This window comes from Salvelinus fontinalis, chromosome 32 (assembly GCF_029448725.1).
Source record: "Salvelinus fontinalis isolate EN_2023a chromosome 32, ASM2944872v1, whole genome shotgun sequence".
Lineage (NCBI taxonomy): Eukaryota > Metazoa > Chordata > Actinopteri > Salmoniformes > Salmonidae > Salvelinus > Salvelinus fontinalis.
In genome coordinates, this window is record NC_074696.1 from 23,417,337 (window position 1) to 23,434,580 (window position 17,244).

The following is a 17,244-nucleotide window of genomic DNA, read 5'->3' on the forward strand; positions in this document are numbered from 1 at the left end:
CTGACACACTCCAGCCACATGAGGTCTAGCATTGTCTTGCATTAGGAGGAACCCAGGGCCAACCGCACCAGCATATGGTCTCACAAGGGGTCTGAGGATCTCATCTCGGTACCTAATGGCAGTCAGGCTACCTCTGGCGAGCACATGGAGGGCTGTGCGGCCCCCCAAAGAAATGCCACCCCACACCATGACTGACCCCCCGCCAAACCGGTCATGCTGGAGGATGTTGCAGGGAGCAGAACGTTCTCCACGGCGTCTCCAGACTCTGTCACGTCTGTCACATGTGCTCAGTGTGAACCTGCTTTCATCTGTGAAGAGCACAGGGCGCCAGTGGCGAATTTGCCAATCTTGGTGTTCTCTGGCAAATGCCAAACGTCCTGCACGGTGTTGGGCTGTAAGCACAACCCCCACCTGTGAACGTCGGGCCCTCATACCACCCTCATGGAGTCTGTTTCTGACCGTTTGAGCAGACACATGCACATTTGTGGCCTGCGGGAGGTCATTTTGCAGGGCTCTGGCAGTGCTCCTTCTGCTCCTCCTGCACAAAGGCGGAGGTAGCGGTCCTGCTGCTGGGTTGTTGCACTCCTACGGCCTCCTCCACGTCTCCTGATGTACTGGCCTGTCTCCTGGTAGCGCCTCCATGCTCTGGACACTACGCTGACAGACACAGCAAACCTTCTTGCCACAGCTCGCATTGATGTGCCATCCTGGATGAGCTGCACTATCTGAGCCACTTGTGTGGGTTGTAGACTCCGTCTCATGCTACCATTAGAGTGAAAGCACCGCTAGCGTTCAAAAGTGACCAAAACATCAGCCAGGAAGCATAGGAACTGAGAAGTGGTCTGTGGTCACCACCTGCAGAACCACTCCTTTATTAGGGGTGTCTTACAAATTGCCTATAATTTCCACCTGTTGTCTATTCCATTTGCACAACAGCATGTGACATTTATTGTCAATCAGTGTTGCTTCCTTAATGGACAGTTTGATTTCACAGAAGTGTGATTGACTTGGAGTTACATTGTGTTGTTTAAGTGTTTTCTTTAGTTTTTTGAGCAGTGTATAAGTTATTGTTAGAATCTGACATACTGCTCTTGCACCCTCTCTTCTTCCAGCGCTGTGGTCAATTCGAATTTAAGGCAATCAATTCAGGAAGTGATTTTAATTTAAAAAAAATCTAAAATAGACAAACTTTTGAAATAAATAACTTCTACACATTCGTTTGAGAAGTTATTGAAAATATAGTTTCAGTCAAATTTGGAATTGTAATTTAAGTTTACTTCCTGTAGTAACTGACAGTCAAAGGTCAGGGAGTTATTAAGGGAACACATTCATTTTGTTTCATACTGTTATGGACTATGATGTCATAGGTATTGCCATTTCTGGAAGATGACATTTGAGGTTTTTCTCAGTTATCAAATAGAGGATGGTGGGTTTAGGGAGGGGAGGGATTTGTTTTTTTATAGAATTAGTATCAAGAAGAGAGAAAAAATTCTGACTGCCAGTGTTGGTCATATTTGAAATTACAGGATAATGTTTCCGAAGATCAAAGTTAATCATGAACATTGATGGTAATAGATGAGGGCCCATTTGTAGTAAGAATCTCAGAGTAGGTCTAAGATCTGATCTAAGACCAAGTCTCCCCTGTCCATGTAATCTTATTCATTATGATCTAAAAGCCGAAAGTGATCAAAAGTCAGCACTCCTACACGGAGATGCTTGATAAATATGGCCCCAGATCACAGTGAATCATTGTTTGGAGTTACAGATCAGACAATATATATGTAATTAAAGTGGGGTGTATTGAAGGATTGGAAAGAACAGTGGAGTCATTTCACTGTCAGAGATCTAATTCCTTCATTGTTTTTCCAAAAAACAAAAACACCCCTGGCGCCCCATTTAGATATTACACAAGGGGAAAAACTGGCTCACAATAGGGTCGTTACATATGTTTTCAATCATTTTTTGACTGAACCTTTAATTTGAACTAGACCTTCCATAAATGTTTGCCCATGGTAGAAGTGGTCAGAAAGGGATTGTTTTGGACCTGAGATTTGCCAGAACATTCAGGAGATGGTGCTCCATTTTGAATACCCCACCCTACCATGAGACATCCATGTCTTCATCACTGAAAAAGATGAACAGTTGAGTTTGATTAAAAAAACACACCTGGTCTAGCTTCTCGTCATGAGAAACAGTGTGTGTGTGTGTGTGTGTGTGTGTGTGTGTATTGACAAGCGACCTAGTCAATATTTTATTAGTGGAAGTACAACGTAAGCACACTGATGGCATTGTCTTATGTCAGATAGAACAACTATTCCTCCTGCACTGATTAAGGGACGAGCGTTGCGAAGGAGTGACAACATAAAGTAAGACAATGCAATAATGGAGAAACTGTTTCCTCAAAATGAGACATGAATTTATTAAAGCCCTGCTTCTCTCCACAACAGCAGTTTGGTGAATTTCCTCATTCTCAAAATAACCATTATATTTTCCCATCAGTAATAATAGCAGTGAATAGCACGTATGAACAGCTGACAGCACAGTGAGTCACAACAGAAGTATTGCAGTAGAAAGACAACTCCCCCAGAAGATGAAGGCTTATCAGTACCACTACCAAACTGTGACAAAACAAAATAACTTTCTTACATATTATCCATTGTCAAATCATGTTTCATCTGTAAAGGTTTGTCTAAAACATTATAAACATTTGGGGAGATAAACTATCCCAGACTAATTTATAACATTTAATTCTGATACTCCACATCAGATTCCAACTGTTAAGGCTGTTTTGTTTCTTTCATCACCACTTCCTGTCTCTGTGTTGCTATTGGGTCACACTGTGCTTGATCTAACCCCTCTCACGTCTTGATATGAAAAATGCAATTATCAATTGCCTGTATTCACACAATAACTCCATGCACACTGAATAATATTTAAAAAACTACCTTGGCAGCTAATGAAGACCTACAATGCATTAAGAAAGTATTCAGACCCCACATTGTTACTTTACAGCCTTATTCTAAAGTGGATTAAATTGTCCCTGCCCCCCCCCCCCCATCAAACTACAGAAAATACCCCATAATGCCAAAGCAAAAATAGTGTTTCAGAATTTTTGCTAATGTATTAAAAATACAAATGTTACATAAGTATTCAGAAGCTTTACTCAGTACTTTGTTGAAGCACCTTTGGCAGTGGTTACGGCCTCGAGTCTTCTTTGGTATGACGCTACAAGCTTGGCACAACTGTATTTGGGGAGTTTCTCCCAATCTTCTCTGCAAATTCTTTCAAGCGCTGTTAGGTTGGATGCAGAGCATCGCTGCACAGCTATTTTCAGGTCTCTCCAGAGATGTTCGATCTGGTTCAAGTCCAGGCTCTGGCTGGGCCTCTTAAGGACATTGAGACTTGTCCCGAAGCCACTCCAGCGTGGCTTTGTGTTTAGGGTCGTTGTCCTGTTGGAAGGTGAACCTGAACCTCAGTCTGAGGTCCTGAGCACTATGGAGTAGGTTTTCATCAAGGATCACTCTATACTTTGCTTTGTTCATTTTCCCCTGGATCCTGACTAGTCTCCCACCACGCTTCATAGGGATGGTGCCAGGTTTCCTCCAGACGTGAAGCTTGGTATTCAGGCAAAAAGACTTCAATCTTGGTTTCATCAGACCAGAGAATCTTGTTTCTCATGGTCTGAGAGTCTTTAGATGCCTTTTGGCAAACTCCAAGAGGGCTGTCATGTGCCTTTTACTGAGGAGTGATTTGCATCTGGCCACTCTAACATAAAGGCTTGATTGGTGGAGTGCTACAGAGATGGTTGTTCTATCTCCACAGAAGAACTATGTTAGAGTGACCATCAGGTTCTTGGTCACCTCCCTGACCAAGGCCCTTCTCCCCCGATTTTTCAGTTTGACAGGGGCGACCAGCTCTAGGAAGTCTTGGTGGTTCCAAACTACTTCCATTGAAGAATGATGGAGGCCACTGTGTTCTTGGGGACCTTTAATGCTGAAGACATTTTTTGGTACCCTTCCCCAGATCTGTGCCTCGACACAATCCTGCCTCGGAGCTCTACGGACAATTCCTTTGACCTCATGGCTTGGTTTTTGCTCTGACATGCACTGTCAACTGTGGGACCTTATATAGACAGGTGTATGCCTTTCCAAATCATGTCCAATTAATTGAATTTACCACAGGTGGACTCCAATCAAGTTGTAGAAATATCAAGGATAATCAATGGAAACAGGATGCACCTGAGCTCAAATGCGAGTCTCATAGCAAAGGGTCTGAATACTGATGTAAATAAGGTATTTCTGAAATATTAAATTTGCACAATTTTCTAAAAACCTGTTGTCGATCTGTCATTATGGGGTATTGTGTGTAGATTTATGAGGAAAATATTTTATTTAATAAATTTTAGAATAAGGCTGAAACGTAACAAAATGTGGAAAAGGGGAAGGGGTCTGAATACTTTCCGAATGCATTGTAGCAGGGCACTGAACTATCTGAAATTATAACAATAATACACAAGCCATCTGCTCTCACATTGCTGCACACAGTATGAATACAAAGTAGATAGTGATATTGGCAAAAAATATTATACTGGTCTATTTCTATTGACTTTAGATCTATTTGTATGTTTTTGTATTAGAGGTATTTTTTAAATTAAGATTGCAATTATACTTCTTCTCTGGACATTAATGTTCTTCAATGAACTTGACCCATAGAGCATCTACTTCACTACCGTACTAGACCGTACTAGACAGTTAGCTGTGACCCCCATTATGGCACACTGTGCCGATAATACTCTTTATGCCATAATTCATCTTGATACATGTGTCTATATTAGTGCCCTAAGGCCTATGAACATGCATTCTGTAAGAATATTGCTCCTCAAATACATTACTTTTACCCATCGAATACATTCGAGGGTCTAGAAAGATGTATTAAATAGATACAACTTGCATCAACAATCATTTGCCTCCGGTTTTATGTTAGAGGCAATTTAAGCGACCTAGTTCCTGAAACACTTGGCAAAAACATATTTGGCAAAGCAAATACAGTAGGAAGATCAATGTTTCCCTAAAGTGGAAACACAGATCTTTACAGTAGCTTGGACAGTTTTTCAAGAGAGACTCTTTCAACTGAAAAAAACCTACAAATCCCTCCATCTCAGAGCAACGAGCCAATCACAGGCCCTGAGAGGATCTCAGGGTGAGGATCTCAGCAGCCAGTCTCTGTGGGTCCATGAGATGGGGGAACATGTCCATGGCCCTGTCCACCAGACGGCCGTTAAAGATGGCCAGCAGCTTCTTCCTGACATCCTCCCTCTCCCTGCAGTCCTCCCTCTCCCTGCCCTCCCCATGGGGGCTCGGGTGTGTCCGGGCAGGGGACCAGTGTCTCTGCTGCTCCACCTGAGCAATGCTATGGAGAGTCTGAGGATAAGTCCCGAACGTGTCCGACCAGAAGGTCTGCTGTGAACGGTGGACCCTGCCCTGCTGTTGGAAGTCACTGGGGTGGCTGTACTGATGCATACTAACTGGATACATTGGTGTTCCATAGTTGGGGTAACAAGGGGGGTAGTAGGTCATCATGTCTGGGTTGTGGGTGCTGGCTGGGCCCATGCTATGGTGTGGGCTGTGGTGTTGTTGGTATCCTGCACTGGGGCCCAGTGAAGGCTGAGGAACATGGGAGCAGCAGCTACAGGGCAGGTTGCTAGGGAGAGAATAGCATTGCTGTTTCATACTGGGGGAGGACTTTGACTGGCAGTTCCTGTACCCAGCGTTGCCATAGTGATCACAGTGGTTTCTAGAGGGGTCAGATGCCCGGCTTTCGAAGGAGCCCAGCCCAGAATCTAGCCTCTCTTGAGAGCCACTGGCCAGGGCCGAGTCCAGGTCGGTCGGGGAATGTCGGTTGGTGCTGGCCTTCTTAGCTGAGGACCTCCAGCTGGAGCGATGGCCTCCCTTGAGAAGAAGAACATTCTCACTGGTGAGGCCTTTCTTCAATGAGCCATTCCACTGTTCTAGGGTCAGTTTCTGAGCCATCTCCTCCTCCAGGGAAAGGCCATAGGCATGTCCAGGACCTGTGGTGGGGTGTTTCTGTTGTGACAAGGGCAGCTTGGCCTTCTCCCGCAGCTCGTCAGCCAAAGAGCGATTGGATTGGTTGACTCGCTCCGGGTGGTAGAATTTACACTTTATTCCGTAAGTGCATTTCCTTCCTGGATTCATGAAATATAAACGAGTTAATTAGTACCGCTGAGTTTAAGCACATACAGTACAGTACATTTATTACTGTATTTGTGTCTGTTTGTTAATAATTAATTGGAAATGTTCCCCCCACCCATATGTAAGGTCAACCACAGGATGACCCCAGTAGAGATGTGATCTCACCGTAAGGACATGGCTGTTTGCGTGGTAACCGAGGAACCTTCCGTAGAAAGTTCTCCAGGGTGGGACCATGGCGACCCAGGGGGTCATCAGGGGGCATGAACCTGAGAGGGGGAGTAGAGTTTAGATTCATACTACACTGTGGCTAATGTATACTAAACAATAATGCATCATTTGCATATATTAATAGTTATAAACATTCATAAGCATTTATAATGTCTCATTCATGAAAGTTATAGAACTGTAACAACTGCATGATCAGTTAAAACATGAGTTATTCATCCAGTGTGCGCATTTCAGGGTTAATAATAAGCTACCACAAGACTTACTTGTCATTGACGAACGAGTACATGAGCAGCCTCTCCTCGATGAAGCGCTTCCACTCCTGTCTCTCGCCCTGAAGGTCACGGTACGTGTCGTTGGATACGATGACACCGTCTGACTCGTACGCCAGCTTGACGATGAAGCGATCGTCGTAGCAGACCACACGTTTGCCCGCTACACGCCGCGAAGGGGTGAACACCATGATTTTCTTTCTCTCCAGCTCACGCAAAATGTGTTGATCTTTAGAGTAGAGAAAAATATTAACGTTAGATAACCATTCAATTAGTTAATCATCAATTAAGTATTAAGATCAATCATGCATTCACATACTAATTCACTTGTTTCCCCCTGATCTTTGTGTAAGATTTTTTTTTTACCAGGCAACAAATTCTTCACAACACTTTCTCTCATGTTCTCACTCTCCTGGGGGAAACATGTCATCCTTTGTTGACAAACTTTATTGGAACTCGAGCAACTAAGATGCTCTGACAGTGTGCCGGCTATAGCATGTATGCTCAACGTTGATATGATATTTGGCACACACATATTAAAAGGACAAAGTTTAATTGAGGAGCCTCAGATATTTTACATCTTTCAATTAAACTCAGTTGAACACTATCTATATGTATATATAGATATATATACACATATATCTATATGTTTGAGACAAACATCATATAAACATTTGAGCATACACAATATAGCTGGCTTTTGGCATAAATTGGCAATGGATAAGGCATGAGGATAATTGGCTATGGCAATAACAGTTACTGTAAGTCAGCCAAGTCAAGTATCCTGCCATCACAGCAGCAGCTCATCGTTAGAGGACAATTTTTATGTGCTACTGCAGGAAGTAATAAAGATGTTGAGAAAAGTCCCTAATTTAATCAGATGAATAAGAGGTGGTTTGGAGATAAAGTTCAGCACAGGTTGCAATTTGGAAACAGAAAAATACTGTATCTGTGTCAGGTTTTCCCCTCCCGCTCTCTACACTGCTCTCACCAAGAGTAGGGAAGTTGCGTCACATTGAACCCTAATCCATTTTCGTGCCCAAGTTGTTTGCCTCAAGTTCCATAACTGACAAAGGCCAAGGCCAAATGGCAAATTGTTTCTTGCTCAAACACGAAAATGTTTTACCTTTCCAGACCAAAGAGACACTCTCTACTCAATCATTGAGATTGTATGCACATTTCCTGCAGTCAATATATCCCATAAGGTATTCAGTAGTAGAAAAAGTACCCAATTGTCATACTTGAGTAAGAGTAAAAGATACCTTAATAGAAAAGTACTCAAGTAAAAGTCAACCAGTAAAAAACTACTCAGGTAAAAGTATTTGGTTTAAAATATACTTTAGTATCAAATGTAAATGTAATTGCTAAAATATACTTAACGATTCAAGGTAAAAAATAATTTCACATTCCTTCTATTAATATTAAGCAAACCAGACAGCACGATTTCCTTTATTTATTTATTTTTACAAATAGCCAGGGGCATACTCCAACATCATTTACAAACAAAGCATGTGTGTTTAGTGAGTCCGCCAGATCAGAAACAGTAGTGATGACCAGGCTCTTGATAAGTTTGTGAATTGGACAATTTTCCTGTCTTGCTAAGCATACAAAATGTAACAAATACTTTTGTGGGTCAGGGAAAATGTACAGAGTAAAAAGTACATAATTTTCTTTAAGAATGTAGGAGTTAAAGTAAGTTCTCAAAAATATAAATAGTACTTTACACCACTGAAGGTATTATATAATTTTCTCTATGTGCCATCTCTGATTTAAAAAAGCATATAAACTCAAAATTCCATTGAGTGCCTAAAACAAAATGTCCACCCACTATATGTATTGAGGAGGAAATCTACTGGATTACATAGGCTACAATGAGTGATGTTGTGTGATACAAAAAAGGAAGTAGACATTTGGCCCTGTGCGGTGTATTCCCGACATCGTACCTGTGATGGGGACATCTGGTCTGGGCTGCTCCTTCCTCCATGAGGGAACAAACACAGTGATATCAGTATGACCTCTGTCCAGGAAGAAGTTCACAGCCAGCTGGATTCCCAGGCAGGAAAACACTTCCTTGTTCCCGTGGCTACAACAGAGGCAATAAAGATAAATATTGATATTGCAATCCAATCAAATCCTTCTTTGTACACTACACTTCCTTGTTCACGTGGCTTCAACAGACAGGCAATAGAAATAAACTGTTGAGCAAGCAAACAAATCACGTTCGCAATGACTTATTTGTGTGGTCAGGGTAAGTGGCACCCTATAACCTACATAGTGCCTATGACTCTGGTCAATATAAGTGCACTATACAGGGAATATGTTTAGACTGTTGTTGTTCATGTTTTGCTGTGGTCCAGTGTACTATGGAATATATTGCTTTCTTATTCTTGACACTTCTCCCAGTCATATTTAAGGTTAGAACTACCTTTCTAAGTGTTCTGATATTTCTAGCTTGGAGTTGTATTTTTATGATAACATAGCTACAGTACTTCACTTTTTAATGTGTATAGTATTGCTTACTAGGTGTGTCTAATCAATTGTGTAACCACTCCCTTTTCCAATTAGGGCTAATTGGAAAAGCTGTTTAAAAGAGGGCATTGTATTATTTCTTTGTACTCCCTGACGAAGGCCATGCAGCCGAAACGCGTCGGATTTTTAAAACCTTGTTTCTATTGAACATGCCATACAAATAAAGGCATTTTAATTAATTATATGAAGAGTGCCTTGGTCCTTTTTTTTTGATGACCAATATTCAAAAATCTATTGAACTTAGTGGGGAAAATTTTGAAAGTTTATCATAAGACATGAACAGAATGCATCAGTGATTCGTATTTCCAAACTTTCTGAAGTGGCATAGGTGCTTCTACACCTGCATTGCTTGCTGTTTGGGGTTTTAGGCTGGGTTTCTGTACAGCACTGAGATATCAGCTGATGTAACAAGGGCTATATAAATACATTTGATTTGAATTCCCCCAGATGATGCTAATGAAAAGTATTCTACTCGATGGAAAAGCTTTCCCAAAAACCTTCTCAATTAAATGTTAACTACAAAGTTGTCTATGCTTGCTTACCTAGCAGAATGATCATGATTATTTGTATCAATCCAGTGGGTATTTATTTGGCAAACCGTACCATATGTGCACACATAAACACAGCTAAACAACAGCATCTTGCTAGGTGAGCACTGGAATTAAAGGGTAACTTTACCCAAAAATAAAAATTACATTATAATTTTTTTTTTTAACCAGACTTCAAAAGTGGTCTCCTGATGTGGTAGAAGAATTGTGAACTTCAAAAAAGAACTAATTGGAGTTTCTATTGATAAAGTGCAACCTTGAGAGCAAAAACCTGAAAACACAGGGGGAAACTTAAACCTGGAAAATTTCATTATCAGACAAAAAATATATTTTATAGGGCCCTACACTATGCCGTTTACTTTCTGCATCTACATCATATCGCTGAGTCTACCTTTAACAAAAACGTGTTATGGTAAAGATTTACTGTTGCACTGGTAAATGTATACAGTGCATTCTGAAAGTATTCCTTATTCTAAAATGGATTAAATTGTTTAAAAAAAAAAGGTATTCAGGCCCTTTACTCAGTACTTTGTTGAAGCACCTTTGGGAAAAGGAAAGGGTATACCTAGTCAGTTGTACAGCTGAAATGTGCCTTCTGCCTTTGGCAGCAATTAAAGTGTTCTTGTGTATGACGCTACAAGCGTGGCACACCTATATTTGGTGAGTTTCTCCCATTGTTCTCTGCAGATCCTCTCAAGCTCTGTCAGGTTGAATGGGGAGCGTCTCAGCACAGATATTTTCAGGTCTCTCCAGAGATGTTTGATCGGGTTCAAGTCCAGGCTCTGGCTGGGCCACTTAATGACATTGGGACTTGTCCCGAAGCCCCTCCTGCGTTGTCTTGGCTGTGTGCTTAGGGTCAATGTCCTGAAGCAGGTTTTCATCAAGGATCTCTCTTTACTTTGCTCCGTTCATCTTTCCCTCGATCCTGACTAGCCTGACTGGCTTCCATCTGGCCACTCTACCATGCAGGGCTTAATTGGTGGAGTACTACAGAGATGAGAGGACCTTCCAGAAGGACAACCATCTCCACAAAGGAACTCTGAAGGTCTGTCAGAGTGACCATCGGGTTCTTGGACACCTCCCTGATCAAGGCCCTTCTCACCCGATTGCTCAGTCGCAGGGCGGCCGGCTCTACGAAGAGTCTTGGTGGTTCCAAACTTCTTATATTTTAAGAATGATGGAGGCCACTGTTCTTGGGGAACTTCAATGCTACAGAAATTATATTTTTTGGTAACTTTCCCCAGATCTGTGCCTTGACACAATCCTGTCTCAGAGCTTGGTTTTTGCTCTGGCATGCAATGTCAACTGTGGGACTTTATATAGACAAGTGTGTGCCTTTCCAAATCAATTGAATTTACCACAGGTGGACTCCAATCAAGTTGTAGAAACAGCTCAAGGATGATCAGTGGAAATTGGATGCACCTGAGCTCAATTTCAAGTCTCATAGCATAGTGTCTGAACACATATTTAAATAAGGCATTTCATTTTTTTTTTAGATACATTTGCAAACATTTCTAAAAACATGTTGTTTTGTCATCATGGGGTCTTGTGTGTAGATTGATGAGGAAAACAATTTATGTCATCCATTTTAGAATAAGAATAACATAACAAAATGTGGAAAAAGTCAAGGGTTTTGAATACTTTCCGACTGCACATGTATTATCCTCAAAGAACAGCCAGTAAATACAATGCAATCAAGCCTGTTCCTGTTAGACTGTGAACTGATTTGCATGCTCAGATTTGCATACCTGAGCAATAAGGGAGAGATGTGCCTGTACGGGTGTGAGTGTGTATCAAAGTGGGAAGGAGGCCAAAGAAGACCGAGGAGCAGTGGATGGGGGAGTGACAGAAAAGGTTGAGGCTTCCTCCAGACTAACTCCAGCCACCCAAGTCATAAACTGTTCTCTCTGCTACCGCATGGCAAGCGGTACCATAGTGCCAAGTCTGGGACCAAAAGGCTCCTGAACAGCTTTTACCCCCAAGTCATAAGACTGCTGAACAGTTAATCAAACGGCTACCATTACTACTTGCTTTGACCCCCTTTTTATTTTGCACTGAGTCTCTTGCACCAGCTCTATGCACACTCACTGGACTCTACACACACACACACACACACACACACACACATACTACAGTAACACACCAACACGCAAACTACCTGCCCTCCAGGACACCTACAGCACCCGATGTCACAGGAAGGCCAAAAAGATCATCAAGGACAACAACCACCCGAGCCACTGCCTGTTCACCCCGCTATCATCCAGAAGGTGAGGTCAGTACAGGTGCATCAAAGCTGGGACCGAGAGACTGAACAGCTTCTGTTTCAAGGCCATCACTAGCACTGAGAGGCTTCTGCCTACATACAGACTTGTAACCATTGACCACTTTAATAATGTTTACATATCTTGCATTACGCATCTCATATATATATACTGTATTCTATCTATTGCATCTTAGCCTACGCCGGTCTGACATTGCTCATCCATATATTTATATATTCTTATTCCATTCCTTACTTAGATTTGTGTGTATTGGGTATTTGTTGTAGAAGTGTTAGATATTGCTGCACTGTCGGAACTAGAAGCACAAGCATTTCGCTACACTCGCAATAACATCTGTTAACCATGTGTGTGTGACCAATAAAATTTGATTTTGACTATGACTATATACACACACGCATATTGATGCCACACACACACTTTCATATATGCTGCTACTCTATTATTTATCCTGTTTGCCTATTCACTTTTCCCCCTACCTATACGTACATATTACGTCAATTACATCATACCCCTGCACATTGACTCGGTACCGGTACTCTGTGTATATAGTCTCGTTACTGTTATTTTATTGTGTTACCATTTTATTTTTCTTACATTTTTAACTCTGCATTGTTGGGAAAGGGCTTGTAAGGAACCATTTCCCGGTAAAGTCTGTTGTGCCTGTTGTATTCAGTGCATATGACAAATACAATTTTATTTAATTTGACTGTGTCACCTGATAGTGACTGAGTATTGAGGGCTGAACCACCATCCCGACTTCGAGCTAGATCGTAATTATTAGGTTAGTGCAGGAGTTTAGCGTAATAAGGAAATGATCTGTTCATGAGGATAGGAGGGGGAATTCTGCCGGTACAGTACAAACCACAGGTTCCTTCCTAGAAACAGAGATTAGATTAAAGCTGGTCGAAGCCTGTATCTACGTGTTTTCCATGAACATTATCCGTTAAGAGTGATTATGTCTACATTATGTCCACCCCTCCATTTTCTGCAATTAGAGCACAGATCTGAGAGCACGACTGATTTGTTTGTAATGTTCACAACTGAAGAGCACTTTAATGCTGACTCAAAGACTTATTAGTAGTGGAGGTGGAGGTACGAGGAGTCCTGATGAGTGGGCAGTAATGTACATAACATGCAGATGTCACAGACCCCTGATACCTTCCTCAATGCTAACCAATTAGGTATCCTCAGGACCCTATCAAAACACAGCTGAATAATACATTCTGCTATAACTATCACCAGCAAACAGCAATTCAAGACACAAGTCGTTTCCCAGACACAGATTAAGCCTAGTCCAAGACTAAAAAGCATTTTCTTTGAAGAATCTCCATTGAGCATGCTTTTTACATTTAAGTAGACACTCTTATTCAGAGCAATTTACAGGAGCAATTAGGGTTAAGTGCCCTGCTCAAGGGCACTACGGCAGATTTTTCATCTAGTCGGCTCTGGGATTCGAACCAGCAACCTTTTGGTTACTGGCCCAACATTCTCAAATCGGTACGCTACCTGCCGTCCCTTTTAATCTAGGACTATGCTTAAGCTGTGTCTGGGAAACCAGCCATCAGACCCACAGTATGTAATTCCCTACTCACCTCATAGCCATATTACTCCCATCGATCACTATGGGTTTCAGGTCATCTCCATCCTCACTGGCTGCATCTTCCCAAATTGGTGGAGGGGTGAGGGGCAGGCTACTAAGGGTCTCCCCTCTGGCAATCAGGACAGACATGGTAGTTGGGGCTCCCTCCTTCTCCATCCCTTCTGGGCTGGCTCCAGTCTGCACCAGCTCCCCCAGAATCCTGTTAGTGTCTGTGTTCAGGCCAAACTTCTGCAGCACGGTCTGGACCTGCGCTGGGGAGTAGCCCAGTTTACGGTAGAAGTCCAGCTGAGCCTCTCCAGGGTCTGTGGCGGTCTTGCCGCTCTCCTCTGGGGCAGAGCATTGGGTGCCACTCGGGTGCATTCTCTCACAGATGTGATAGGGTGGATGATCATTGTGGAAGGCAGGCAGAGCGGAGAGCCATCCGTCTGTGTCGTGGGGCTCTGTGGGGCTCAGACGGGCTGTGTAGGAGAACTCATTCCATGGGAAGACCTCTGCGACTGGGCACAGCTTTGTGATGGGACTGACTTCTATGTTCATCTCTCCCCCTTCGGGCAGTGCTCATATGTCACACCTGTTTAAAAAAAAACATAGTTTTGGTTGTGTGAAGTGGTATAAAAAAATGGTTTCCCCGATCATATCAATACCATTAGGTTTAAAAACACTACAATCTGATGACAGATCACATCTCACTTTAGTATTGAAATTGACATCTGTATTAGTTCTCACCACAAATACCATGAATAATCAGTTCATTTTACAGTTGTCACAAAATACTAATAATTAGTGGTCATGGTTTAACAGCATCCCCGCTCATGTCTGTCAGTATCATATAATGAAGCCTAAAGAATTTATTGTATTCTTTCATACACTGTACATTTACAGTAGCCTTATTTTGGTCAGAAAATACATGTCTGTTATTGATATAGTTGTACTGTATTATACTTCGACTGGGCTACACTCCTATTCAATGGATAATGGCGATTATTGATTAAGTCGGCCTATAGTGTCTTGGTTAATTTTGTCATTGCCTATAATGTCTATTGTCAACCACTCCAGTATTTTCATGAAATTAAATACATTTCAGGTGTTCATTCCCAGAGACATGTAAAATGTATCCTACCAACCTGAGTTACCAGCCTGAGTTCGCCTTCTTTGATTTGTTCTGCAGGTTAGTTTTGGAAAATCTAAAAGTCTGACTTCATGAGATTTTGACACCGTTACCTAGCACAATGTTGGACTGATTAGGTTACTCCTTAGTCCAAAGACCGTACATGTTATGTTTAAAGGGCGAATTGGCTCTGAAACAGCCAAATACTCCATCTAAACGTGAATCGATTCTCAATTGCGGTACAATAAACAAATCCCTATATTTTCATATCAAATCGAAATAAATGTAACAAATACAAAATCTACACTTACTGTACCTTTTAGCACAATTGTAGCGGATTGTATTTTTCAGTGACAACACGTCTGTGGCATCAGTCTTTCGTTTACACACAGGTGTTGGGAGTTGCAGATATCCAATTAACGTTAGCACAGGTAGGCGAGTCCACTCACTGTCTTCCGTGGACAAGCGCTGTAAAATGGCAGTGTCGGAACCCTAACCCTACAATAGGTGTGTATCAATTTAACGTTTTGTTTTTTGTAAATTATCTCTCGCCGATATGAAAGATAAGGTCCCTATGCTTTCAAAACCGTACCCCAAGCGATGCGTCTTTATGTTCCGACCGACCGTCGCGCTTCTTAACAAAAGTCCCCCATACAGAAGACGCCTTTGCCCAATGATCAAGGGCTACATGTTCCCAAATAAGAAACGAAGTAAACCCGTTAACGTAGTTATCCTACTTACCAGTAATTTATAGTCCAACAGTTTCGGCCACTAATTTTATATGTTCGTGTTGCTATCCATGTGAAATATCTTGTTCTCTATGAGCAGTTTCACGGTGGACAGTAGGCTACAACAGCATATTGGAGGCGATGACGTCAATCATACGCTTCAAACTCTGAACAAGGAAATAGTGTTTTGTTTCGCTATACTTTTTTTTTACACGTTTATTTAACTCGGCGAGTCAGTTAAGAACAAATTCGTATTTACGATCCAGCAACCTTTCGGACCAACGCTCTAACCACTAGGGCTACCTGCCGCCCCTATTTGATGTAGCAATGTAAGTTGTTGATCATTTTGTATTATGAATAAACGAAAAAAAAATGTCAACAATGAAATAGAGGGTTTTCCGTCTTATTTTCTTTTGGTAAGGAAAGGAAACAGGCCAACTGCAGTTGATCATTTATTGTCTGACTAAACACTTGATTCAAAGCCTTTTACAAATAAGTTTCAAGGGCGCCTATATTGTTATCAACTGATCGATGATATGATAGAAAATGTATTTAGGCCAGAGACTTATTGGCTATTATTGCTACTGCCTATCCTATTTTTGTAGGCTAGGCTACCATAAGACATTTTGATTTATGCTTGTTTATTATAGGTTCACATCTTCCCTCTCTACCTGAATTTACCTCCTGGTAAAGGAACAGAGTCAATATGGGGTATTGAGCCAGTAGTGTCATCAGTTTTAAGATTGCCTAACTTTGATTACCATTGATGGGTAATTATGTTTTTGACTCACTTCATATAGTTAATCAAGCATTATCTTATATCTGAAGTGATCATTAGATGATACAATAAAGTATGATATCTTCTTATTTCTGTAATGTATAGAAAATGGATGGATCTTCCTTTCTAAGACGTGTTGTTGTTGATGTAAAGGGCAAAGGCTGGTAGTATTGGTGAGTTTTTCCCTTTACACTGTCTGTAAACACTATTATAGGGCACTGTCTTTTCTACTGTCTATGCCCTACTGTACGGCTCACAATAAATACAGGAAATATGCGTTTGAGATTCCATTGACAACACTGGTAAATAACTGCTCTAAATTTTCCTTCACCATAAAAGGAAGATAAAGGCCAACTGTATAAGCTTAGACCAGACAGAGAAACAGACAGAAATCAGCTGTGTGGTCTGATGACCTGTGACTGAACAATACACCCTTTTTCTGCACTTGTAGTTTTCCTAAAGCGCTTACCTGATTTAGGCATGTTCCTGAGCTGTTTTTCATACTCAAGAGAAACTCAGAAAGCCCTTTGTCATTATTTGCATACAGTTTAGTCTGAGGAGTAGGATAAGGAGAGGCCTGGTTGCATTGATGCTTGGGCTATTTATGTATGGATCATACTTATGCATTAAAATTAATCATGTTTGTCTGCTTGCTTGCAATATGTAATTAGTTTTGCCTTACCTTTCGATACAAACATTTTAGAATCTGTGTCGTATAATTTTTATAAATTCTTTCCTGTTTCATCACAGCAAGGGAATATAAACCCAAAATCTTTGGATAGACTAATTTAGACAGGGATGATCTGATCACCTTGAACTTAAGACTACACTTAGAGTAGTATTTCCAGTCGTACTATTACATTTAAACTTAGAGGACTCACTGACTGGGTTTAGTTCGGATGGGCAACTCCAGTCCACGGGGGCCTGATTGGTGTCACAGTTTTGCTCCAGCTAACACACCTAAC

The 17,244-nt window shown here is 41.5% G+C and overlaps 1 protein-coding gene across 1 annotated transcript; it reads right to left on the minus strand.

The window, feature by feature from the left end:
• Positions 1–3,080: 3,080 nt before the first annotated feature.
• zc3h12ab (zinc finger CCCH-type containing 12Ab) lies at positions 3,081–15,728 on the minus strand. The gene is made up of 6 exons (XM_055893808.1): positions 15,515–15,728; positions 13,658–14,236; positions 8,650–8,789; positions 6,701–6,935; positions 6,375–6,475; positions 3,081–6,202 (listed from the first exon to the last, which is right to left on the minus strand). The coding sequence occupies exons 2-6, from the start codon at positions 14,200–14,202 to the stop codon at positions 5,175–5,177; spliced, it is 2,049 nt and encodes a 682-aa protein (XP_055749783.1). The 5' UTR covers positions 14,203–14,236; positions 15,515–15,728; the 3' UTR covers positions 3,081–5,174.
• Positions 15,729–17,244: the final 1,516 nt, after the last annotated feature.